Consider the following 26,993-nt stretch of genomic DNA (forward strand, 5'->3'; position numbering starts at 1 on the left):
GAATGGGATGGGGCGTGACGTGACGGGAGCCTCTCCCCAGTGCCGGGGGCAGGTGCCGGCAGGAGGTCGGATCAGAGAGGAGGGTGGGAGGCTGGCCGAGGTCCAAGCTGTCCTCTGACAGCGTAAGGCAATATCCAGCGGTGGTGAGGAGAAGGCAGTGATTACGGGGCAGATGCACACAGAGGGATGGCACCAGGTAAGAGGAGGGCTGGGAAGGGAGGGTGCAGAGGGTGGGAGGCAGGTGGATGGATGGCCCTGCCAAGAAGGACCGGGAAGGCAGTCCCCATCGGCAGGAGGAGGGACGTGGGCATGGTGACTAAACTTTCTTGTAAAAAGGGGTGGAGAAAGGAAAGGGAGGGACAAGAAGAGGGGAAAAAAAACCCTGCATGTCAAGTCTGAGGAAATGCTGTGGGAACTACAGATAGGCGCTTTTTTTTTTTTTTTTTCTCTTCTTCTTCTCTCTTCTCCCCTCGTGTAGCTGAGAGGAAGGAAAGGAAGAAAGAGAAGTAGCTAGCTCAAATGTGCCTCGCTCTGCTGCCGGGGCGCGGGGGCTTGGCTGGAAGGATCTAGTTTCTCATCAGTGGCAGGAAAAGGAGCCACAGGAGGCGGCAGAGACGGACACCCAGACATGCCCGTCCCGTCAGGCTGCTGGCTCCTTCTCCTCTGCCTCACTGCCGCTGGCAAACAGGTAAGGCTGCGCTGCCAGGGCTGAGCTGGAGGAGGGGGAAGGTGGGTGTCGCATCTCACCCGGGGAGGTTTGTTTCTTCGCATGGGGCTCAGAGGAGGCACCGAAGTTGTAGCCCGTGGCATCTTGCACCGCCGGCACTGGCAGAGCCCGGTTTAGCAGAAGAGCTTTGCCTGCCTTTTTTGTCCTCTGGTTGTTTGGTTTTTGTTTTGTTTTTCCCCTGCAACTCGTCCTATCTCACAACCTTCTCTCACTTCTTTAAAATCAGAATAGCCCAAACTCCAAAAAAAGCCAGAGGATCTACAGGGAAAACAGCCTGCTCCTGCCCAGGGCAGGGTGTGAGAAACCAGAAAATATTTGCAGTGAGGTTGTTGAGGCATATAATTTGCATGTAGAGTAAAAATAAGGCAGACTCCACCCTACTGAACAGATTTATTCAAGAGAGCGTGAGCACACTTGTCCCTCAGAGATGGGACGAGCGTGTATGGTCTTCACAGCCCACCTCCAGCTTTTAGGCCTTCCCGGAGGGGTGCAGCCCCCCTCACCCTGACTGATCCACCATCCAGCATGTAGGCAACCTACAAGAGCGGGGCCGGGAGGTGGGACAATGTTGTGGCGCCAGGTCCATGTATGCAAGACTGAGGCCCAGACTGGCTGCGTGACTCGTTTGGAGGTTCACGTGCTGCTCATGACAGAGCTGGGAACCAAACCCCATTCCCAGGTCACCTGCTCCCAAAGGTTTCCCCCTCTCGGGGGAAAGATCTGAGTGTGGTTGGGCTCTGTGGTTGTCTGCAAACAGAGCGTGCTCTTTTCGCAGCTTCATGCAATGCCAGGTGGCTAATGGTCAGCATGTTTTATGGTTGGGATCATTGCTGATCTTCCCCTGTTTTCAGAAAGATGACTTTGTACAGACAGCTCTTGCTGAGCCTTGTGAATGGCATACACTGGGTTTTCTCCAGTGGTTTAAATTTGCAGAATCTTGCTTTGCTTTTTCTAATTATACAGCTTAAAATTATTCCTCTCCCTTCAGGTTATTTAGACCCTTCTAGACTGGCAGGCTGTTTGCAAGTCCCACGCTACAGGCACTTTATTTATTCCATTAATCAGTGTTTGGCAGCCTAGCTACCATTTGTTTTTCTTTCATTTCAACTTCTAGTATTTCTCTGGGTCATTATTCTTGATTAGTTGTGTCATTTGAAGTGCTTCCCTCAAAGTAGTGCTATAACTGGGCCATGGCTGGGTTCCCTGAGAGCAAGGTGCAGCTTCAAGGAAAAAAAAAAAAAAAAAGGATAAAACAAAAAACCCTCTGCTGTCTACAGCTTACAATTTAATGTCTGACCGCATAGTCCTTGAGAGCCTTTCCTTTGGATCCCTGGTCCTAAATATGCTGCCTAAAACCACACAGGCCTTTTTTCCCCGCTAAAATGTATGTTTCATTCTTGTCCACCCTCACTCCTTAGGCTTCTCTTAAATTGCTACTTTCCAGGTGTCCTCCATATGTATATGAATAAGCCTGCGTATTTCAAAAGTAATGTTTATATCTTAGCTTTCAGGTGCTTTGTCCCATTCAGCAGTGTCCTCTGTATCTGACTCTTTTCTTTTGCCCTGGTGTTTAAGACTGTGATCAATGCCACATGATGAGCAGACCTCAGTGTTCTTTTACCTTTGCTTTAGGTCACTAACCATTATGTATTTGTTTTCTTCTGGTGCCTTTTGGGTTTGGGACAGTTTTTCCCTTTGGAATCTCCTAATTGCCTGGAACCTGCTGAACTCTTGACCAAACCTTGGAAATTCAGCTTTCCATGCTATAGCTCCCAGCATATTTTGGGTACCCTGATGTAGGAGCCAGGAGGAGCACCTCATTATTTCTCACCTCTCAATTCATAGCCTTTCAAAGGATGCAAAACAGGGAACTTGGAGTTATTTAGGGCTGATGTGTAAAGTCTTTCCACTTCATTCAACATGTGCTTAATTCTGAGTCTAAGTGGTTGAACAGGGTGCAGCTTTCCATAGTCAATGCTTTAGACAAGTAGCAGTACAAAATATAGTAGGGGGCCTCCAGGAAAGTTGTAGTGTAAATTTACATTATAGTAAATACATTATAGCACTATACAAAATATAGTAGGGGTTCCCCAGGAAAGTTGTAGTGTAAATTTACATACATTGTTAAAGAGCCCCTTAAGCTAATATCCTGTCTGCAACAGTGAGCGGGACCCACCAAGTCAAGAATGTGAAAGCAAGGCAAGACTGGAGAGATGCTGCTTCCAGACAGCCTTTCATGTTCTCCTTTATTTGACTGATTTGAACAGTGGTTTCTTATAAGAGTACTGGTTTGTGATGGAAGAAATTGTGGGAATAAGTATGGTAGGGCTGAAGTTTGTCATGCACTTGTGTTAGTTTAGAGTTGGTAATATGGTGGGGTGGTGGTAGGGCAGTGATACTTGCAGTGTATTTCCTGCAAAGAATGAGAAACACTTGGAAATGTAAGTTAATGAGCAGTCATAATTCTGCTGAGAACAGTCATGATCACCGTCATCATTTTCACCAAAGAGGAAACAGGAACAGAGAATTCGTGACTTGCTCTAGGTCACACACCGAGCATGGAGCAGAACTGCTGGGAGCAGCCCTCAGCCCTCTTTGTCTTGTGCTTCAGCCACAAGATGATCTTTCCAAGTGATTGTCTTGGGCGCCTGTCAGAGGACATGGTATTTTTCTTTCTGAGGTGTGATCTGCTCTGCTTCTTTGTACAGAATAGTCACATCCCTTTTCTTGCTTAACACCAGTGAAGAGCATAAATGTTTCTGTCAGATGGGAGTTAAAGCTTGTGAGAATGTACATTTGCAAATACACAATAAACCAGTTGCCTGGTTTAACGCCAAGGACTCTTCTTCCCTTCTGTGGCAAGGGGATGGGTTCTTCCACTGCTCCGTAATATTTACTTTATAAGGAAAGTTTGCTCACTGCAGGCATGTGGATTTTTTTGTATTATAGAAAAATTTTGGCCAAAGTAATAGATTATCTTTTAACTTTCTAAAATACACAGTCATAATGAGAAGGGATAAAAGAGCATAAAACGTCCATGCTGTGTTATATTATGGGCTTTCCTGGTCCAGTATTCCTGCTCTGATCAGGGCCAAAGGAATTACTCAGTAGAGCAAAGCTTCTGCAATATCTAATCTAACCTCCTATATTTATTCCGTTGTTAACAGCATGGGTTTCAAAGTTACTGTAATTCAGTTAAATCACTTGTCAAAATGCCCTTGCAGGAATGGTTCCTGCAAGGGAAACTGGAAGAGTTTTTCATTGCTTTTCAGCTTCCCACAGAACATGTGAAAAATCTTATAGCACCTCATATAAAAGGAATATAATACATATAAAACTAAACCACTCCACAATTTGAGAAACCTCTGCTGCTTCTCTTTTCACTTTAAGCATCATCTTCCTGATCTAATTTCTTCTTTCCCACAAACGGGACCAAAACAAACCTTTACCACATTTCACAAGTCAGTAGAATTCAAAGCTTATCAGCCATCTCGAGGGTACTGACCGATGTCATTTATGGCACAAGGCTTTCTTCATACTGTGCCAGAAGGAAAAAAATGCAGGTCAAGCAGAAGAGAGTAAGTGTGGCCCTGAGGATCTGTTTGTTAGTCACATCCCAAGCACCCTCAGAAAAGTGGGGTGTAATTTGACCACTTTGCAAGAACCAGTGCAGCCAGTAAAAGGGATGCATGCATAACTGCAGCGTAGAAAATCATTAAACCCTCAAAGTGGTGCCCTGTGGCATTTATACCTTAGCGCTATTTGAGTCACTTTGCTATGTTTATCTGTCTGTCCCTTGGAGTTCAAGTGATGGAAGACCCTGCTCTACTAGGTACAGGCATAGACACAACAGAAAGGTAACCTCTGTTGCAAGGCTGTCCTCCTCCTGCTTCTCCCTGCCATCTTCCTCTCTGTATGACTGGGTCTCCAGGAGGTGCTTGTGGCGACCAGAGCCAGGAGGGTTTCTGCCACCACGTGCTGTGACCACAGAACTCAGACCTCCTTCCATCCCGCACCCCATGCTGCGAGGGGCTGCTCTGCGGTGTGAAGGCTGCTGGACGCTTGGAGGAGGTGGTTCCTTCAGATGCTGGATTAGCTTACTGGAGGCAGGCAGTGGGGAGAAGAGGGAAACAGAGATGGCTGGTTCATCACGTTCTCAGCTGCAGCCATGCTCCTTGCACAGGCTGCCCTCTTCCTTTCAGTGGAAACTCAACTTGCCAGGTGGCACTGGCGTCTGCTGCGGCTTGCTCACCCTCTGGTTCAAGGATGGATTGGTCGGTGTTGCCTACACAGAGAAGCAGCTGCTCTGAGAATCGTTCATTATTACTGACGGAAAGTGCAAAGGCAAATATTTGTGTGTTATAAATGCAATGTGAAAATTAAGTGCTGTTTAACCAGGTTGCACTATGGACTTGGGTAGGCCTCAGTCTGTACAACACAATAGCCTGCCTGCAAGAACTTGCCCCTTTTTATGACTTACTCTTCTTTGAAAATGGTCCAAAGTTCATGTACTAGAAGAAAGAGTGTTGTTGGGCCTCCACGAGCAGCAACGGCTGAAAGTCGCAGGGTAGGCTGCAGGAGGCAATCCTGCTCTGCAGGCTGTGCTGGCACCCAGGGCAGTCTGCTGTTGTGTCTGCTCCACAGCAACAGCGTTTGGTGTGACGCTTCAGCTCTGGGGAAATGCAAGTTTCCCGATTTTCATTTGTTTGTGTGTCACCACAGCGTGCAATCATATTTGTGATGTGGTGCCTTGTGGAGGGCTCAGCACCACACCGGAGGAGCAGCACTGAACTTATGCCTGGCACTCCAGGACATCCTGGTTTTTGTCCCATACCTATGCAGCCACCTCAGTTGCTCTTCACAGTGCTTCCCGTGGTTACCTGTTTTGTTTGTCTTTTCAGGGCGTGAGTCCTCTGGGCCAAGGGCTTGGCTTTCTTCGGTGTTTGTACAGCGCTTAGGATGTCATGGCTGCAAACAAAGCCCAATAGTCATTAATCACCACAGGATAGAGCCTCATCCATTTCCCACCAACATCACGGGGAGGTCTGCCCATGCGGGCCCAGGAAGGGAGCAGATACATCCCCCTGTGGCCAGCTACAGTTGTACAGGCTGCAGCATCCAACACTCACCCTTATTCTCTGGGTCCTTTTCTGCCAATGGCCCCACCAGCATCCCGGTGTCAGAGTCACGTTCCCCACACTGCTTGGCTAAATGTTTCTGTGGTGGCTCCCTGCCTCTTCCCTGCGATGTTCCCGAAGGAGAGGCTGGAGCAGGGGCTGTGGCAGAGGATGGCAGCACAATGGGAAGACAGAGCTGAGACCTGGAGCTGCCTCTTGGCTCTGCAGAATCCACTGGCTTGCTCCCCTCTTAAAATCTAGATAAAAGAGACCAGGAAAGGCTGTGTTCGGTAAAAGAGCCAAGCTGGCCGGTTTAATCCACCCTGCAAGAGCCAATTAGCCAAGGAGGGAAAAAAAAAAAATGAGGTCATTCACCCTCACCACTTTGTGGCTACTCCAAAAGAAAAAAAAGTATATAGAATCTGTTCAAGAATGACAAAGAACAACATTTGTGACTGCAGATGGGTGCAGAATATATTTAGTCAGTGGTCAAAGTGGAGGGAAGTGAAAAAAAATCTTGTGTGGAAAAAAAAATACTGTGAAGTTTTGTTAGGCAACCCATTAATCTGGAATACAGATAGGGAAAAATGTGCTACTAGGTTCATATGAAGTTGTAAAAATTGCTTATGTAGCACGCAAGGGAATCTATTTTGAGCATGTTATTTTGCCATGGCAAATAGTTTTGCCTTATGAGCATCATGTTCTTCAGTAACTTTTCTTGTTTGGTAGCAAGGATGAGAAGATTCCTTGAATCTGCTCTCACAGGAAAAAAAATCCTCCCCTGCAGTACCACATGTAAAACAGGCTGCTTACAGAAACAAGCCAAAGCCCATTCAAATCGGGGAGGAATATTTACACTGACTTGACTGGCCCATGGTCCCCAGCAGAGCTGAATCCTTGTGGTGACACCTAAAGAGTAAATGAACCAATTCTCAGGCTAGTCCTGAGACCTTTAATGACGGCAGCAATTCCTTCATGATGGAGAAGGTGCAGATCCAATCAACTCACACAGAATGGTCTGTGGGTGTTATATGACCATCATCCAAAGTAACGGCTACAGCCCTACCACTATCCTTCATGTTTCTGCCTGCAGAATGTTCAGCATTTGTTCCATGTGCAATGTTAAAACCCAGGAGAGGAAGCCAAAGCAGAGCATGAGGCGGTAAAAGCAGGCTTCCCCTCTTTCTCTACAGGCTTTCTCATTCTTCCTGGCAGCTCAGCTAGGATTGCAGGATCTCACCTCACTCCATAAGAGATTAATACATTATGTTCCACTGTGATGGCATGCTGGAAGGCAAGAGTACATAAACATACAGATTTTTAAACGTAGAAAGTCCCCACTGAAATCCTAATCTCTCATGGTCATTTCTTCATTAAGACTCTGCTTCAGTTGATGAAACATAGAAAAATAATCTACTGAACTAAAATGAGAGAGGAGCATGCTCCCCATAAATGATTGTGTATTTAGTGCTTTTTTATTATTATTAGTTTAATTAAGCAGGAATGGATGTAGAGCTACTCATGGTGAGTCACTGAGAGTGTACCTGGAGTGGTGAGACTGCTAAACTTTCCTATGGAGTGCTGCTGTTGCACCTGCTTAATCTAGAAGAGATTTGCCTTTGCAGGCCTTTTCACAAGCATGTCTAGGTATTAGCTTTAGTAATCTCATTATTCTGCAGTTTTTATTTCTGCTTGTTATGGACTATTGTCTTGCTGTCAAGCCTTTTTGTGAAATATTTTGGTTTGGTTAGCTTTTGGGTTTTTACCCTCTGATTCATCTTTAAAATATTCTACCTAGCAGCTTTGTTAGTCTTTGAATTGCTATGGCAATGAGGACATGTAGGTTAAAGCACGAGGTTTTGCACCAAACTCCTGGCAACATGTAGAGGCTACTGACCACCCAATCAAAGAAAATGTTAAGTGTACCCTTCTGACTGTTGTATGAAGAAGACTTAGTTTTTGAATGACAAACACTGTGCACGTGGTGGTGAGTTTTGAGTCCACAGAAGAAAGCTGGCCAAATTCACAGTTTTAGTCAGTAGTCATTTCAGCCCTGCCATCACCTCCGTCATCTCTCATCTGATGTACCTGAGGTTCCTGCCTGCCTTACCCCCACCGCCCTGCTGCAAGAGTGGTCAGTGCAGCACTTCTCCTTTGCGTAGTCTGCCGGCTAGAAATAACTCTGTTGGGTTTGAGATTGATGAACGGTCCTTCCCGTTGGCGGAGCAGCACCAGTTGCTCAGGTGTTTGCCTTTTGCTGCGCTCTAAAACAGGGGGGCAAGGGGAGTAGTCAGGATGAGGCTTTTACTGCTGTTTGCCTGCTTTCTGGCTGCAAGTTGCAGTTTTCTCTTGACCTATTTATTATCGGTTTTATCCCTCATGTTCTTTCTGGCTTCTTTAGGTATTCAGGCTCTAGCAGGGTTTCAAGGACCTATTTTTAAGAGTGAAATAATATTTAGTTTTTAGCTGCTGCCATTTCCCGGCTATATTTGACCACGTGGTGGTAGTTCTGTGATGTGGTTTACTGGTCACTGGAAAGTTGACATCACCAAAAGCATTTCATTCACAATCTAAGATTTTCATGATGAATTACAGACCTGCAAGCGAATAACTGGAATTGCAAAGCTGTGACTTGTGTGCTGCTTTGATTGAGTTTTTATCAACTGTGGAGACTGTCTATGAAGGGACTGTTGCACTCAGCATCCATGCGATTATGCTTAAGTCTATAACGTAAGACTCCTCTTTCCCCTTATAAATGCACAACTGTAAAAATTTCTAGAGTCATTTGTTGTGCACGTTACTATTATGCGCCTCAATAGAGTACCTGTCAATAGAGTACCTGGGTGCACCAGCCATGGAGCAGTGCCCATTTGAGAGCTATATTCTTTTTTTATTCTTAAATAATTTTTTAAGCAAGCCTCTGAAACCGGCAACAAGCTGAAGAAATCTGGGTTTTGCTGACCCAGATCAGGTAGGAACCTGGAAGGCTGTGGACACACAGTCAGTACCTGTGAGAGGAGAGGGAGTGGCTCGTATTTGAAGGAGAAAAAGCAGCAGATGACTGCAGAGGTTGTCCTAGCTGGATACCAGGGTGCTGTGCTTGCAGGGGCTATTTCAGATCAGAAAACAATTGGTCAAAGCTCAGTCCTCTTGATGAAGGCAAATAAAGTCTAAAACCCACAGAAATATTATAGTTCTACAGCAGGCAAATCTAAGGACCTCAAAAGCAAGTGATTTGAATAAACTCAGACTCCAAAGTATAAAGAACAACTGGTGTGCAAAGCAAGACAGACCGTAATTGTCTCTCCCATAGGTACTTTGGTTGTGTAATACTAAATAGAGAAAAATAAGTGCTTTGCTCAGTGAAACGATGATAGATGACTTGAATACTCTCCAGAAACAACTAAGTGTCTTAAGGTGTCATCTTAAGACAGTTACCCCTTGACATGTCCCTTTACATCTCAATTTTTGCAAAACTAAGATCATTGCTAATGAACAATCCTCATTGAGGCCTCAGGTTTTTGTTCAGAAGTGGCATGGGAAAAAGACTGTGGAAACCCCCGAGCTTGTTCTTCCAGATTTTTTCTTTTGAAGGAAAGAGGCCCATGCAACTCTATCTTCTCTGAAATGTCTGTCTGAATATTCATCTGAGCGAGAAAGTAATTTTAGCATCCATGACACACAGCTTCTGCTGCCATCCGATTGCTCAATGGCACCAAGAATAAATATTTCCTTAAGCCTGAGGACAGGAATCTGAATGGTGCTGGTTCCCCCTTCAGAAGCACCTGTGTGTGTGTTTTTTCAAGGTCTGAGTAACACAGTGGTGCTTTGTAGCTCTGAGTCATTGCAGCTCTCCGACCCTACAAGCACAAGCACACTCTTGCTTAGTGTCCTTTTCAAAAAAAAAAAAAAAAAGCTGAAAAGACTGCATGCAGCTCAACACCAAAACACATCTCCTGCAAACCTTGACATGAGCATGCGTGTTTTTCCAAAGACGTCAATGGTGCTACTCACGTGCTTAAAGGTAAATGGGTGTTGGTGTGCTTTATCGAACTGGATCCACCAAGCCTGCAGGAGGTTTGACTTTTTTTCCCTGGACTCTTCCCTTGTCACAGATACTGGTTCTGAAGTAATGTTAATCAAGCAGGAAAGCTGGCTGATTTTTAGGAACTGATGCAAATCTGTGTGCTTTGCATGCTCTTAAAGTGACAAGTTAAATTTACACAGGATATCTAGAGCTCTTTGAAACACTCAATTGCATGTGGTAGTGGGATTTAATGGGCAGCTTCATCAATAGTGAGACCATCAAAGTAATGACCAGGCTGGGTTTTGTCTTATTTAATCACTTCGGAGGAGGTTGATACCTTCTCATTCATCAAGGCCCCTTCTCTCTCTAGATAAGAGCTCAGTAATGTCCAAATCACTCTGACCCATAGGCCAGCACCCCATGAGAGGAAGGATGTTCCAGGGGTTACAGGGCAAATTTGAGACTTGGGAGACTTGGTTTGGTTTCCTGTCACCTCTGTAAAACCAGTTGGCCTCTGTGTGCGAGTTCCTCATCTGCAAATGAATTGCACTTCCCTGTCTCAGAAGGACACTGGCGGGAATGTGCTGATGATGGCGAAGATCCGGTCATCGTGCTGCCAGGAGCATGAGTACTTCTCAGCCCCCAAGTGAAGCAGATGCACAGTTTGGTAATGAGACAACACATGGTCCCCTGGCAGAGGATTAAACAAGGGTTGTCTGACTTCAGTGGGGCTATGTTAGCAAGAGGGCCTGAGTTCGACTCCCACCCTAACAAAATCCCAGGTTGATTTTGTTTCCCTTCCTGTCCTCTCTCCCCCCAGCTTTCATGCTTGGCAGGTCCAGCCAGTCCTTACTAGGCCAAAATCCCTCGCCTTCGTGAGGAGGCTGGGCTCACGTGAGGGTTAGCACATGAATGCCAAGAGCTTTGTCTTTATGCTGCTGAGCATAAATCCAGGAGGGAGTATCACAGTTCTGTGAATGCATTGGCTTGTGTGAAAAGGGGAAGGACACGGTCACAGGAGAGACTACTTATTGACATAGAGCGTAGATTTATGCAGCTGTGAGTTGTATTGTAACAATAGCCCTCTTTATACGGTAAAGCATGGAGGTATGAAACAATTTTCAAAAAGTGGCCAAGCAACTAGCCTGGTCCCCTAGCCTTGGCACCAGGGGATTGCTGCTTCTCCTCAGGCTGAGTTGTGATTCTCAGAAATTATTCCTGACCCTTTAGCTGAATGCTTTTTAGCAGATTTGCATATCCTTCCTTAAAAAGGATGACTTTGCCCTTGTTTGACACTTCAGTAATTTTTTAGTCTTCTAAAGAGGAACTATCAAACTGGGGAAACAAGGAAGAAGAGAACATTCTGTGACAAAAAGCAAGTGACTGGACCTGTTGTTGGTGTCCTTACTTTTATTGCCTTTTCGGATGGCTGGGAATAGGGAATCAGTCTCTCTAGACCTTCTTTCTGTTTGCTTGGTCCTGCAACGTCACCTCAATCCCATGCTGGCCAGCTTAGTGTTCTGGCAGATGCTGCCTGAAGTAAAAAATGAGCTCCTTCAATTACAGAAGTGTCTTCAGCATTTCCCCTGGGACACTGAGCGGTGTCACTGTTCAGCTGCCAGGCTGGCCAGGCTTTCCATTTCCTAGATCGCCTCTCATCTCACCAGCGCTGAATGATATCCTGGGAGGTGCTGCACAAACACGTAATGCAATGTTTGTTCCAAAAAAACATATAATCTAATCACAAGAAAGGTACTGCTAATGAGTGCAAAGAGAGAAGGAAATATATGGGACAACGGATTTCTTGCAAGACTGGACTCTTAATTTGGCCTTGGATTGTTGTAATGATTTTTAAAAATAGCTATAAGTGGTTTATAACCTGCAAAAATACAGAAACTCAGGACCTCTGACTTGAAGTAGTTATTCTGTTCTAGACACAGCTAGCACAGTTTTGATAAACACTAGTCATGCACCAACCCATGGCTCAAATTCCAGGCCAAAAGGTGACATTTTAAAGAAAAAGTTCAACCTTTTTTGTCTTCAAGTCACAAGACCCTTCCCAGCATTAGAAGAGAACAAGGTGCTTAGGGAAAAATACTTTCTATTCTATTGTTGAAACTAGAAGAAGAGTGAAGAGGAGAAGTAAAGACTTGGAGGAAACAAGGCGAGAACACTAAGGAGAGGAATGGAAACCAGCATCAGTAGGCACAGGGCTGTCATATGCTATTAGATGGCAAAAGCTCCCTTTAACCAGCAGCAGAAGCTTTACTGCAGCTTTTTCCAAGTAAATGAGATTTTTAACAACTGTATCCAATAATGAGGTGTTCCTTGCTATGGGCCAGATTTTGGATCATCTTATCTATTGCAAGATCAACAACTGGTTGAAAGGTGTTGAGTTGTCTGGAGGATAGCTGCTGGGAGACTCTCAGGCAGCCAAAGCAGGGTCAGCAAGGGGCTGGGCACAGTGCTTGGCTGGCCAGGATCCCCAGCACAAGCCATGCCCCAAAGCCTGGCCAAAGGAGCCACATGTGCTGGGCTGTGGGTATGACCACTGTGTGTGCAGGCAGCTGAGAGGGGTTTCAGAGGCCCATCAGAGCTAAAGGCAACACTCCTACCTGCTTTGCAGGTGCCCTCTCATGGAACTGCTTCAGGTGGTTGCGGGAGGTGGCTTCTGTTGATTTTGGTTTCTTCTTTGAAAAGCAAAAAGCTCTTGGCTTAATTGTATCACCTCTCTGGATAGCTGCCTCAGTTCCATGGGACCATCTCTGCACGATGTGGTGGGAGCCATAAAAAGCTGCAAAATTCAAGTCCAGTATTTCCTGGGGCTAGCCAGGAGTATTGTGTATCCCAGTGGGAAGCTGGGAACTTCTTCTTTTTCCAGAGTATAAATCATTCACCTTACTTGTTTGTTTAATGCTATACATTAAAACTGTCAGTTGTTCAGGTCTTGGTCTGAGGTCATATCTGTGGAAGAGACTACAGAAGTATCTCTATGCCAATTTTTTTCTTAACAATTGTTTTAAAGTCATAGATTTCAAATAATGGAGTGCCGTAAGAAAAGGTTGTACAGCAGGCCAAAAGTTCATGACAAATTGCAAGATTGTGTTATTTATTTATTACCTGACTGTGTGTACAGCATCAAGTACATGTTCTTAGCATGTCTACAAAGCTCCTTTGAAGTCATAGATGTTGGGTAATTTTTACTGCTTAGCTATCCAAAATGCTGTACAGAAGAAAAGTTTCCTCCTCTCTGCCAGCACTGTGACTAGGTAGGTCTGAAGCTCTCCAGTTATATTGGTTCTCATGTCCTTTCTCTCCTTCTCTGGCCCAGTTGTCACTACAAATCACTCCACCGTGTGAAAGCGAACAACACTATGAATACTCTGGACGGTGCTGCACAAAGTGTGAGCCAGGTATGTGGGCACTGGGCTGTACCAGCTTCATAACTGAAAAGCTCATTAGAAACAGTTCTGTGTGTCAGTAAGGCAGCTTGCTCTTGTGACTCTGCTGATCTGTTGGCACATACCCTCGCAGGTGCATGATTTCAGGCTTAGGAGTGCCTCCTAGTGCAGGAGTGGTCCTGCTGACCTCAGCAAAAGCCTTGGCAGCTGTTGTGTTGGGATAGCACTTAACCACTGTGGGAGACAGAAAGCGGCCTGATTCTCATGCGGGTAGATAGGACTGCTCCCAGGGCATGAGCTACATGGATGTTTCAGTGCCGCACTGAATGGGGGCCAGACTGAGCAACCAAAAAGGTGGCAGGCAGAAATGATTGTCCACAGCAGTACAGCAGTGTTAGTCCAACCTGTTGTTTTCCCTAAGCTCCTTAGACAACTTGTGTGTAGCTTTCAAACAACCTACTTGTCCTTCTCTCATTCACAGGAAAGTATATGTCTGCTAGATGCACTGGTATTTCTGATAGTGTGTGCCAGCCGTGTGGCCCAAACGAGTATATGGATGTCTGGAATGAAGAAGATAAATGCTTACTACATAAAATATGTGATCAAGGTGAGCTGTTCATACTGAAGAACCCTTTGATCCAAATTAGGGAAGCACGAAGATAGGAAAGTGGATCTAGGTGTTCAGGTACCTGATACTGGAGGCTGGGCTTGAAGAAGAGCCTGGTGGAGAGGGAGGTCCCCAGACAGCAGAGTTTCCGTGCTGGGAGACTATAGTCTCCATGCAGCTGATAATGATTATCTTCACTGGAGCCATTCAATCCTGTGAGTTGGACCTTAAAGGTTGTCCTTTTGCTCAGCATGCTGTGCATTCACTTCCCCTAAGACATTTGTCTCACCCTTGCAAAAGGTCTACAAGGAAAAGTACAGCAGCTATAAGAAGTATTGCTCAAGCGTGCCATCAGTGAGGAGCACCGTGCTGATCAAGAGTCTCCCATGCTTCTTGAAAAAGAACATTTCTTCTAACATGAATGGTTTTGCATCAGGCATTCAGGCAAAGCAAATAGGTAGATCAGGAGGCTCATAAACTTGAAGCTTCTTTTTAGAGAGATTTTTACTCCCATCTGCTTTCTCTTTTAGGGAAAGCTTTGAGAGAAGTGAACCCAGGGAACAGCACATTTCAGCGGCAGTGTGCTTGTACGATGGGCTACCACTGGAATGAAGACTGCGACTGCTGTCAGCGAAATTCCGTATGTGCTCCAGGATTCGGAGCCCAGCATCCTGGTAAGATACAGAAAGGGGATGTTGTCATTACTACTGCATATAATATTCCTGGACTACTTGCATTTTGAAGGCATCTACCTCTGTAGTTTAAATACTATCTTAGATCAAGTGACTTTTGCAAGATATCACGTGGACATGGCAATAGTCGCAAGGTGTTCAGTGCATTTCTAATGTTTGCTGAGGTGTCTGACTGTGAGTCACTGGGTCATGCATTGCTCCAGTATTCAGAGAAGCAGTCCAGTGGGGATTGTTCCTCATGTCTGATTTGAAATAGGTTTTTGTCCTGTGACTTTGCTTTGCCATTTTATAATGCTGTGAACAAGTTAAAAGTGATAACACCTTTCAGGTAGCACAGGTATTCTGTTTTAGATGACTTGTAATGCCAAGATTTATTACAGACATTTAATTTAGTCTTAAGTCTGATTGAAATCAAAATGCAGGTGTTTTGTGGTTGGAAAATAGACAGTCAAGGTCAGAGTTGTAATGAACACCAGGAACAGCTGTGCCAAGCATGAGGAATCCCAAAAAAGCAGCACATAATAAAGTAATGGAGGATGAAATGCTGGATAGGCTTGGAGCACAGTGGTGCTGCTTTTTCTCCAGTCTAGCAAATCCTGGTACAGCATTTTGTTTACTGTGGCTTCACAGAAGTAACAGTGCCAGTTAGCGTCGCTGTCTATGGCATAGCGTCGACACGAGGAAGTTAGTGGAAGGGGAAGGATATAATAGCTGTGTGTTATTTTACAATAACTGCAAATGGCTCCCGGTCATTTGTCATGTTGATCATGTAAAGAAGTGCTCAGGTGAGACTAGCATACTTTTTTTTTTTTTCTTACGTGTGACTGTCATTGCTACTCTAATATAATCTAAGATCCTACTCTCTTCAGGGAAGCTTTCAAGGGGATTGGGGGGGGTGGGGGGTGGAGCAGGGGGATGGGGACCATACTGACCTTCCCCTCACCGGAAAGGAACCCATGGGAACTCAGCTATGAAGTTTTTCTTCCTTTACTACACACAGTGCAACAAGACAAGGACACAATGTGTATACCATGTGCCAGAGGTTACTTCTCAAAGGTTGCTTCATCCACTGACGAGTGTAAATCCTGGACCAAGTAAGTCCCTGTGTCTTGTAAAAGGACCATGACAGCCAGAAGGCAGGGAAAAGCTTGGGTGAAAGTATCTTTCTGTGGGGTGTCTCAGGCTGTCTGTAGAGAGCGCACAGACCATCTCTGTTGGCTGTGCAGCCATAAAGGCATTCTCACCCTGAAACTTGAATTCTCCTTGCGGGGGAGCAAGAGAGAGCAGTAACAACAGAACTGCTGAGCTGAGACAACTGAAAATAAAGAATGTATCTGAGGTCCTTGAGGGTGGAGAAATGTGGGAGAAATGTACATTACTACTCTGCACAAATGTAGGAGCCACGACAAAGTTCCTCTTTGAGAACCTAGCCTTTTTGTCTTTCTTTTTTAGCTGTACAGCTCTAGGGATGGCAGAAATCATGCCTGGGACTGACAAGTCAGATGCAGTTTGTGTAGAACGGAAGATGCCTGAGCCATCGGAAGACAGTATGTGTCCTTGTACAGATTATCTGTGAGAAAGTAGCAGGGAGGAGGCGGGACGTGTTACTAGGGTTTTTGGCTGGCTTAACTCTATTCCTGTTGTGGATGATGTCTCTAGGGGGAACAGCTGTAGACCAAGCAGCACTCTTGGAAAATCCCACCTTTAAAGATTACTTTAAGCCTGGTGGCTCTAGAGCCTATGTCTGCTACTCAGCAGAGCTTTACACCTCACACTGAAACTGCATGGCAAGCAGCATTGCTGTTATACCCATGACCTCCATCGCATTTACAGTGCTTTAATTTTTTCAGCCTGCTGATTTCCACATACGCATTATCCGTGTAAAGGCTAGCAGCTTCTCTCCATGCTTATTTTACAGCAATGGATACAGTCTCAACTGAATGTAGCTCTCCCTTCTTGCCCACTGCCCATTTCCTTCTCCAGTGTGGATATGGTACCAGGGTGGCTGCTTGCCTGGCATGCAGTGATTCTTCATAACCTGAGATAAAGGACAGATTTTGCCAGCTGAATTCTGTAGTGTCCATGAGATGTATGTCCTCCATCCCCTGAGGAAGAGCAAGCACAGCCTGTGGGCTGCTGGCAGCTTGCAAGGGAACTTTCAGAGAAGCATGACTGGATCACAACTCTCTGACACCAAGATTTTTATGGATACGTCTCAGCACCGGGTACCTTCAGTAAGGCTGTTTGTTGCAGAACTACATGAGTGTAGTTCTGAACTACATGAGCTTTTGTCCTTATTAGAGAAACTGAAAATAAAATAGGAAGGAAAAAAAAACCCCTCTCCTGTGGAAATGCAGGCAAAATGAGCAAGTACTGCCAAGTACAAGCTGTATGTTGATGGCACCATCTTTTTTACATCCTGCAGGAACAAACAGGATCTTATATTTGTTGATTGTCATCTTGTTTTTTGTGGCACTAATTGGCATTGTCATCTTCATCATATACTACAAGAATAAGGGAAAAAAGCTGACAGGTACGTGATAGCTAATGATATTCATGAATGTGACAACTGCATGGCGCTCTGTGCACTCTGATTTCATGGGTAACCACCAGATTAGGAAACCGAAGAGTTATTCTGGAAGTTCTGTGCTATCCCTCTATCTGTCTGTAAGGATATGCTTTAGCTAGCTCAAAGCCAGGCTTCAAATTCCTTTCCTCTAGGCAGGCAGCGTATTACACTTACACATAATGCACATCGTTTGGTATCCCCTGCGGCCCTGATGGTGGGCGATTGCCCTCAGAGTGGACGCAGTCGTAGTGTGGATGAAGTGGGGCAGGCACTGGGGGCTTTTATAGCAGTGTGGCTGCTCTGCCCCGGGTGGTACAGCAGACCCCTGGCCTGAAGGGAAGCAGGGATGGACATAAGGGGCTTTCACCACCCTTTATTTCCTTCCTCCCACTTTCCCTCCACCCCTAAAACCTACATCTGGACAGTTAAAATATGATGTGTATTTGAAAACTTGATGGAGGCAATGTTTTCAGCTGAAGGCTGAAGTTCTGATGAGGTATGGAAGAAATACTAGAAGGTAATAGAATAAACGGTAAAAGTAGAAAAATAGAAAAATTCTAGCAAAGACATACTGGATAACAGTGGTATGCTGAATATATTATCAATACAACGGAAATACCTTCAACAGTTACTCTACTCTGTGTTAAGACCTAGATCTCCTTGGTTAAGGACTTACCCATATTGTTCTTTTCATTTTTTATTTCCACCCCGTAAACTTGGAAAGCTTTTCCTGGTGGTGTTTCTTCATCATCTCCTTTCCCAAGCCCTAGCAATTTATGAAATGTTTTAGGAGCAGTGGAAGGGAAGACAGCAACCCTCTCTTGTAAAGTATATTTCAGCTTGTGTTTTAGAAATGGGCTGCCTCTGCCACACTAAACATGGGTTGTGCTAAATCTGGAATTCCTGGGATGGGCTGGAGGAAATGGTGACTCTCCTTGCAAACCAAATACTTATGATGCAAAGCAGGTTAGGAGCTAGAACAAAGCAGGTTAGAACAAATAATGTTCTTTATTTGACATTTCTATTGCTCTGCTGCTCTGCAGTGACAGTCCTTCATTGCCTTAGTGTGATAAATCCTGCTAACCAGAGCCCCAGAGGCTTGCAGGCTCAGGAGGAAGCTCTGCCTGCTAGGGGTGGAGGGGGGTGGGGGGGAACTGGTGGTAAATGTGCAGACTCAACATCAGAGGAACAGAGTCATTGCTGGGAACTGGCAGTGGCTACATAGCTCATCTATCTTGAGATATACAAAATCAGCTTAAGCTTCAAGAGTACATGAGAACGGAGCCCTACAAAGTTTCATGGAAGTATAAACAAAAAACAAGATTTGCTAACTCTGTTAAGTGGCAGTCTTTACCATAAAGCATTGTTGCACTTAAAGCTTTTTCTTGGGAAATACTCCGATCAAGTGGATTTCCCTATCAAGTACACTCTGATTAAGTGGAATACGCTGTATTTGAGCCTGCCATCCCCTGGCTTACCCTCTTCTCTCCAGACTCCTCACTCTTGGCTGAGAATGGCCTTTGGGCCATCCATGTGACTTCTCTTGAAATAGACCGTATGGCTGCAAGTGGGTCGGTATTGGGCCAGTCATAGCTTGATGTGACATATGACCAGGAGAGAAACCCCATTTGATGTGGAACACAGTTTAACCATGGTCTATTTTAGGAGCTTTGAAGCATTTGTTCCACAGAAATATATCCCTGTTCCAGTTACAATGAATCCTCAGCTAGACTGACTCTGGGACACTTGAACAGTCAGTAAAAACAGTCTCGCTGGTTTTTATTTAATATGATATTGCGGATTGTGAATGACTGTGGGTGTTTAGGTCTGTGGCTAACTTCGGTGCCTGCCATATGTTACAGCTACTCTTTTTGTTTTCCCTACAGCAGATCTACAGAACTGGGCTAATGAAGTATGCAGCCAAATAAAAGGAACAAAGGTAAAGTCAAAGACGCTAGTGTTCTCTCTGTTTTGTGTTTTCCTTGTGGCATTCCTGACACCCTTCCTGAAACAGTCTCCATGTTAATGTTTGGCTAGAAAACAAGTTTTGAGTTCCTCAAAAAATGCTCGCAGCTTTGGCTTTTTCAGTCTGGTTTTCTGTAAATGTGAGGCATATGAAATCACTGTTCTCAAATAGCCTCTGAACCTGCTCTCTGGTTTCAGCCAGTTTTAACAGCAGTAAAAGTCTCTGTGATGATTAAGTATTTATGAGGAGAAAGTTAAACATGAGCCCACTGGTTGCTGAACACCTGAGACTCTGCCTAAGACAGAGCCTTTCTAAATCCTAAGAGCAGGATAAGCTTCAGTTGAGTTTACACCTTTTTACATACCAGAGTGTTCACAGGGGTGAGAAACCTGGATTTGGGGCAATGCCAAGAATGCCAGACTTGCAAGGCATTGAGCACAGAGCCATCAGCTAAAGAAACTGGCTCTGAGACACCTTAATTCTAGTGCTCGCAGGAATCCTTCCTGTCCATTTGGATGTGAAAAAAGTACAACCTTACAAGAGGTTTTGCTCTGGAAGAACACCAGATCCCATGCTTGAAACACTGAGGTAGGAGCACAAGTTCAAGTTCATGTGCACTGCCTCCTTCACACCATGGACAGGGACTGAGGTGTTCCAGGTGCATGCTCTCCCCACCACCCCATCCAGGAGCTCTTGAAAGGCTGTTGAAAGGCTCAAATTCTATTCCTACAAAAAACCCACACCAAACCAACCCACCTCTTTGAACAGGCAGTTCCTCTTTTGTCTTGTAAGTGTTCATGCAACCTCCTGCATTGGCAGCTCCTCAGCGCCTCCAGGACAGAGGAGTGATTCAACAGCAATTAGTGGCTGGCAGCATTTACATTCTCTCTTCTACCCTGGAAGATCTGAACAGACACTAGAAATTAAAGGTATCAGTTCCTAAATACCCATCTTCACAGTACAACTTGCATGAACTGAAGGGAACCCTGGAAGTATTTCCCAACCTTTTTTTTTGGAGCTGCAACCAAAAATACAGCTTTACTTTGACAAGTACTGGCAATATGATATCATGGGCCTTTGAATTTGTTGTCCTAACATTTTCTAAGTTAAAGAAACCTCGCCCATGTGACTTCTTTTTTTTTTTTTTTTTTCTAGCTTGTCTTATGCCCTCTGAATCAACCCAATTTCTTTCTTCAATCATTAAATATTCTGCTCCCAGTAAGGCCTTCATGGATCAACAGCCCTTCAGACACACCGGGGGTTTCCAAACCCTTATAAGCAGTTACGTAGTCTTACTTATGGTCCATAAGAAACAGCAGAATCCAGCAACTCGACTAGATTTATTAACTCTTAAGTGCCTTCTTAAGAACTAGGAATAGTTGTCTCCGAAAATTAAATGTTACTGCTCCCCAAGTCACCAGATTTTTTTCTGAATGCCTGCTGAGCCCAACATCACTGGCCACAGTTTCACTGCAGAATGGAATTACACTTCAAGACTCAAATATATCAGTGCTGCTCAATCTCAGCAGGTCCACACAAGGAATAACTGAGATCTGCCTGTTCCTTCTTTGTTTAGAAAATAACCTTCTGCTCATCTATTAATGAAACAAGTTTTTATTTTTAATTTCTTTCAGGATCCCCCCAGAGATGCATTTGTCACCATGAACAACATGAATGCTGCTGTCCCCCAGACCTCTGAAGGCACGGGTCTCCTGGGCCCCACTGGCTCTCCTGCCCCTGGAAAGTCATGCTGCAGCAGTGGCCATGCTCCTTGCAGGAATGGGAGCCCTGGCACAGCACCATGCGAGGTGGGAGGGAGCTTCCAAGAGTTCTCTGTGGTAACTGAGACTCAAGATGACCATTTCCCAACAGTTCCCACAGAAGATGAATACATGGATAAGGATCTCAATACCGCTGATTATTTATCTTTACTGAGTCGGACTGCCAGTAAAACTGTGTCATCGTTTTCAGAACCAATGGAGGCAGGGGAGAACGACAGCTTAAATCAGTACTTTTCAGGGATTGGGAGCACAGAGGATGTATCAGTCTCTCAAGGCTCTCACTCTTCCTCCAACATAGATGGGGCACACACTGCCACAGACAGACTTCTTCAGAAATCTTGCCAACATGCCCACAGTTGCCTGAAGGAAAAAGGCAACAAAGATACAGATCGTTTTGCAACAAACTATGACTCAGAGAAGATCTGTGTGAGGTGTGGCGTTTCATACAGGGAATCTCCCAGAAAGTGGAGCAAACCCTGTTGTGCTGCGGCCAACAGTGCCTCCACATCTCCAGAAACTGAGTCCTATGCACAGTGCACCTGTGGCTTGAATTTTCTCTCTGCTGGTCAGAGCACTCTAACAAGTGATCATGGGGTAGAAGATGCATCTTTGGATAGTACCAACATGAAGCACCAGAACACAAACAGAAGCACTTCAGGGACAAACAGAAGCACTTCAGGGACAAACAACAGCAGCACTTCAGACCTCCCTCCAGCATCTGGTAAGCCCATTTGGCTTCACCTGTACACAGTTGTATAGGATAATTCAGCAGGTCTGATTTAGGAGAAGGGGAGAAGAATAAAATGATACCTTTTCGCTTAATTGCCCTGAAGTTAATCTGAAAAACAAAACTGAAGTAGTAAGAACATTTGGTTTGTAGTGAATTCTGCAAATAGTATGAGCACTGTGAAGGACCTTTGTCCTGCCCTGATGTAGCCAGCAATGCAGAACCCATCTTCTGGCTGTCACTGCAGAGGCCAGGCAATTGTGCAAGTGAAGTATTTTGGTGACAGCAAGTGTGTGTATTGGAGAAAACTTAGAAGGAGGAGAGTATAGGGACCTAGAGGCTGAGTCAAGAAAGGATGCATAATGCTCAAACAGATGATATTACATCCAGCAGTCTGCTGTTTCCATCCAGCACATTTTTGCCATTAGGTTTAAGTCCGATTCCATTCCATTTACATGACGGTCAGTGAAACTCCAGCTGGAGCTAAAACCTGGTGGCCACAACTGGGTCTAAGAGATTATGTTCAAATTTCTGCTTTTAGCTCTTTCTCTTTGTTTTAATTTGCTCGGATATAAGCATTCACCTAAAAATAATTTTATACAGACGTTGTTTCTCCATACACAAGTTTTCTGTCCCCTAAACCACTCTGAAACACTGTTGCCAATTTACTAATTGAGTAAATACATCAAAATTGTCAAATGAAAGCGGTGAAAAAAAAAAGATCACTGAAGCAAAACTAGCAGAAGGGAAGTTATGAGCCTTTTCTGGATGAAACCTTCTGCCCTCGGACTTTTTTTCAGTATAAAAGTCTGCAATATGCCTGTCATGTGTTATTAGTCATTTTAGATTATAATCTCTTAAAGTCAGATGCTCTATTTTTATTTATGTCGATGCTCTGCCAAGCGTAATGAGACCTTAGTTTTGACTGGGACATCTAAGTATTACTGTAATACACAGAGCAGTCATAAGAAGTTGACCTCCTTTAAAACCATATTGTGCCTTGAAGTTTCTTACGGAGACATTCTTGTCAGTCTGCCAAAGCCCAAAAGCTACACTTTTGAAGGCCCATCCTCTCCCAACATGCATGCCATGTGGGAATCTGAAAGTGTGTAGCATTCATCTTTCGGAGAGCAGATACTCTTTCTGCTTCTTCAGTTTCCTGAAATCCTGACACAGTTTCACTGCCTGGTCTGTACAAAATTCAGCAATAGTAAAGAGAACACAGATTATCTTTTTTTATTGTTGTTGGAAGGTGACTCTGAAGTGCAACTGAAAGCCAAGTCATATTTGGCACTGCAAAAGTACTGGTTTTCTTTCTAAATCTGACACGAAGAGGAAGAGAAAATATTAAGGAACAATAGAGCTTGGATATAAAAGACATGCTAGAAAGTGCCATCTTAGATCTGCAGCATAATTCTTTATATGAGATTTTAATTTTGTCTGTGCCTTTGGTTATGTACATGCTATAGTGCCATCTGGTGAAACCTGAGCACAGATACTGTGTTCCTAATTTGCCATTTTCCAGGCATGACTGCCAGAAGGTACTGACTGAGCTATGGACAGTATGAGAGTGTGGGTTAGTTAATCTGTAGGTAATATGGCTTGCTAGCAGAGACTTTTTTCTGCCCACAGAATAGCCATGCCCTGCTGGCAGCACCTGGTTGCACAAGGAGTGGGACAGGGCTTGGCCATAGGTTCCACACTGAAGCACCCTGGCCACACTGTGGCTGCACGTGGAGCTGCAGTGGCATTGGTCACTTTGCTGGGCCTTGTGAAATGCCCAGATGGAATAAATGTGCATGCAAAATAACTTTCTGTACATCTTCTCAAAGCAACTAAAGCCACCAAGGCTTTGCGCACAGTCATGCTAAGACAGAACAATACAAAAGAGGGTGGATAAAAAAATGGGAAGAAAAGGGCCAGGGATAATCATTTAGTTCCCTAACACTCAAAATGACAACAGAACTTGCAAATGCTGTCCCTCCTTGAGGACCCTTGAGGACCAAACTAGACCTCTGGACAGGTGTCATTTACAGGGATCAGCACCAGAGATGGAGGTAAGCCTTCAAGTACTCTTTCAAACCTCTCAAGCCTAGAGGCAGTCCGAACATGAAGTGTCAGTTCATGACCCCCTCAAGTCATGTGTAGGGCTACAGCATAAAGCATTAGTGCAGGAAGACTTAAGTGACTCACGATTGGGAATGGATTTGCAGAGCCCTTCACTTCCAGATCGCAAACCAGCCCGGTTCGGCAGTGACACACATTTTCACCACCTAGAGACCATAGATGGCTCAGAGAAAATTAATGCCTGCATTGTTCCAGTCCTTAGTGAAAAATTAATCTGTCATTGTAACTAATACTATCAGGTAGTCTGAAGAGATCAAAAGGCTGAAATGTTTGAGAATGACGCCTTCACTAATCCTCTGAAGATGTCCCTTATACTTCCCACTTTGGAAGCACATCCCTCAGTGCAGTTCAGGAAGCTCTTGTGTCCATATTCTGTGCTTCTGGGCCTCAAATATCCTTTTGTTTCAGCACGGTGTCTCCAGAAAGCAACAAAAATTTGCCAGACACATTCAACTAAACTTTATAAATGTGTTAATCTGCTCCCCCCCACCCCCCACTGTCACATAAGTTCTTGATTCATAAATTCACTCTAAATTCTTGATCTCATACTAAGCACTGGTAAACTTTTCCACAGTACTTTTTATGAGTGACAGGCAATCTGTATAAAGTCAAACAGTTATTTTTGTACTCCCATTATGCCTAACAGTTTTGTTAATGGCAAACAGCCGAACTGAATTGAACTCGGGGGAAGCAAACAGTAGGAAAAAAAATGCCAGAGAAAAAACTCTTATTGACACCACCTGGAAGGAAAGCAAAGAGCTAGCAATGCAGTGGTTTAGCGAAAATAAACAGGATTGTTTGAGGCGGGGCTATTAGAGAGTCACTCAAGTGCTACCCAGACTCATTTATGAGCAGACACAGGTCCTAACTCAGCAAATCTGGAGCCTGGTTTCCATTGCTGATGTGCAAACATCATCCGTGACCACTAGAAAAACAGCTGGGCCATGCTTAGATGCACTGAAAATGGGAATGTCTCAAGTGTTGAGAACGTAATGAGGAAGGCACAAAATGTCTAAAAGGGTCAAATCAGTCTGCAAGTAATAATTAAGTGAATGACAGCAGGAAAAACATTTCATAGAAATTGTGTTCGTAGGCTAGGAAGACCTTTTTTTTTAGTTGGTTGCTTTGGTTTAATTGTCAAACTTTAACAAGTTTGTTTGTTGTCGAAAGTTTGCTCTTAGTTATTTTCTTTCTGCTCTGAGGGAAGTTTATTAATTCCCAGAGCCTGGTCCTGCTGTCACTTGAGTCAGTGACCCAGTCCTTGGATGGCAGAAAGATTAAATTTATAGTGGAAGACCTCTAACCACAGGCAGACTGACTGAAACCATAACTCCATTAGGTTGCTATAACATAGACTCTATCTCTTCACTGGAGTCAGTATATCCAGGTAAGTCCATGAGGGCACTAGGTGAGTAGCAGAGTGTACCTACACAGAGGATCGGGACAATATAAGATAACTGTATAAACTCCGTATCATTTGGACACTGTGTGACTGTATGGCTGACGTTAAGTCTTTTAGTATTTATTCACTAAGCCTGCTACCTCACCCACATGGTAGGATTGATTGTTTACCAAGGGGGAAAAAAAAACCCAGTGTGATGCCTGAGACCCTGAAAAAATATATCATAATTAGAAATAATGACCATTTCCTCACAAACCATGGGTAGAGGCAGTTTGGATGCAGCTTGTGCATCAGGCATCAAGAGGAGCATGAGATTGTCACAATCTCTCTTGCTTCCCAGAGTGCAACTGAGAGAGAAAATGTTTCCAAGCCTTCCAGACAGGCTCCCCGTGGATGACAGGCTTCGTCCTGAGGAGGTAAAAATGGAAATAATGAAAAGGTCCAGTGGAAGGCATTGATTATAAGAGCAACCTCGTGTCACGGGGAAAAAATAATGGAACAAGAGTAAAGCCACCAAGAGTAAAGCGGATTAAGTTCACTGCGCTAAGCATCCATCTCATGAGGGGAAAGTATTAATCACATGTGTCTTCTTTTCTCTCCCCTCCTTCCCCAGGAAATGTGACTGGAAACAGTAACTCCACCTTTATCTCAAGTGGACAAGTAATGAATTTCAAGGGCGACATCATTGTTGTCTACCTTAGCCAAAACTCCCAGGAGGGGCCAACGGCCTCAGGGCCGAGCGAGGAGAACGTGGGAAGCCCCGTGCAGGAGGAAAACCTCAGCCGCTGTGAGACTTTTGCTGGCAATGCCCAGCACTACAAGGAGAAGTGTGCCGTGCTGCAGGGCGCCTGCCCGGCGGCAGGGAGCGGGGGGGTGCGGTGGCCCACCGGACCCCTGGCTCAGGAGCGGGGCCTGTCCTGCCGCGGCCAGGCCTTGCAGCCCGTGCAGGAAGAGGGGAAGCTGGGACACTTCTCGGAAAAGGTGTTGAACTGAGGCAAGCCGGTGTCCTTGCTGCGCGCTGGGGTGCCAATGGGCAGCCCATGCAAGGAGGTGTGGGGTTGCCGTGGGGCTGCTGAAATCCCAGTGTCGTGACAGATTCGGAGACTGTGGCTGCCCCTGGTGCCTCCTAGGAAATTTTACAGCTGGAAAGGACCCTTGTGGTGCACGTTGTCGGTGGTGGTGGTGATGCTCTCACTGAGGAGGTTACCAGTGGGGACAGGTGCAGGCGTGAAGCTGGGCGTGCTGCACCCATTGCAGTAGCAGTGACAGGGCACTCTCCTCTCCCTTCTGGGGCAGCGGGCTGCCTGCCTGCCCTCCGCTTCCTGGCACCTCTCCCTGGCAAGCGACAAAGGAGAGTTGAGGAGATCCTTTGGGCTGGGGATTTTGCGAGAAGGACAGGCAGCGTTACTGACTGGGTGAACAGGGTGCTTCTGGAGAGGGGACGACATGGCAGAGAACCTCACTGAAAGGGGCCCCTGAGCTCCACCTCGGGGGTTTCTTTTTGCAGCTAAGCTGCACACCCATTTTGCTGGGTCTTGGGCCTTTTCGATGCCTCTGGTGGTGGAAGGAAGTGTCAGCCCCGTCTGCCGCTGAGCCTAGTGCCGCTGCTGACCTTCACCTCCCCATGGGGATTGCGCAGGTGGCATCAGCCCTTCCTGTCTGTCCCCGAGGGAGCGAACACTCCAGTCTCAAACCAGTGCCAGAGCCCAGATCCTGGTCTGTCCCTTATTAACTTGTGGGTATGAATAGATGTAAGACTACCCCAAGTGCACAACAACAGGCAAAATAGAGCTGATATGCCTTACAAGCATATCTGATTAATCCTGAGCAAAGAACATTTATAGTTTTGG

General features: G+C 45.2%; 1 protein-coding gene across 1 annotated transcript; it reads left to right on the forward strand.

Moving 5' to 3' along the window:
- The first annotated feature begins 490 nt into the window (after positions 1 to 490).
- Positions 491 to 26,986, forward strand: TNFRSF11A (TNF receptor superfamily member 11a). Its single transcript, XM_074897870.1, has 10 exons — positions 491 to 688; positions 13,203 to 13,284; positions 13,754 to 13,879; positions 14,410 to 14,553; positions 15,572 to 15,665; positions 16,024 to 16,118; positions 16,997 to 17,104; positions 19,027 to 19,079; positions 20,741 to 21,608; positions 25,757 to 26,986. Exons 1-10 carry the CDS (start codon positions 629 to 631, stop codon positions 26,134 to 26,136), a joined length of 2,010 nt encoding a protein of 669 aa, XP_074753971.1. The 5' UTR covers positions 491 to 628; the 3' UTR covers positions 26,137 to 26,986.
- The last annotated feature ends 7 nt before the right edge of the window (positions 26,987 to 26,993 follow it).

The sequence above is a fragment of the Athene noctua genome, chromosome 2 (assembly GCF_965140245.1).
Source record: "Athene noctua chromosome 2, bAthNoc1.hap1.1, whole genome shotgun sequence".
NCBI lineage: Eukaryota > Metazoa > Chordata > Aves > Strigiformes > Strigidae > Athene > Athene noctua.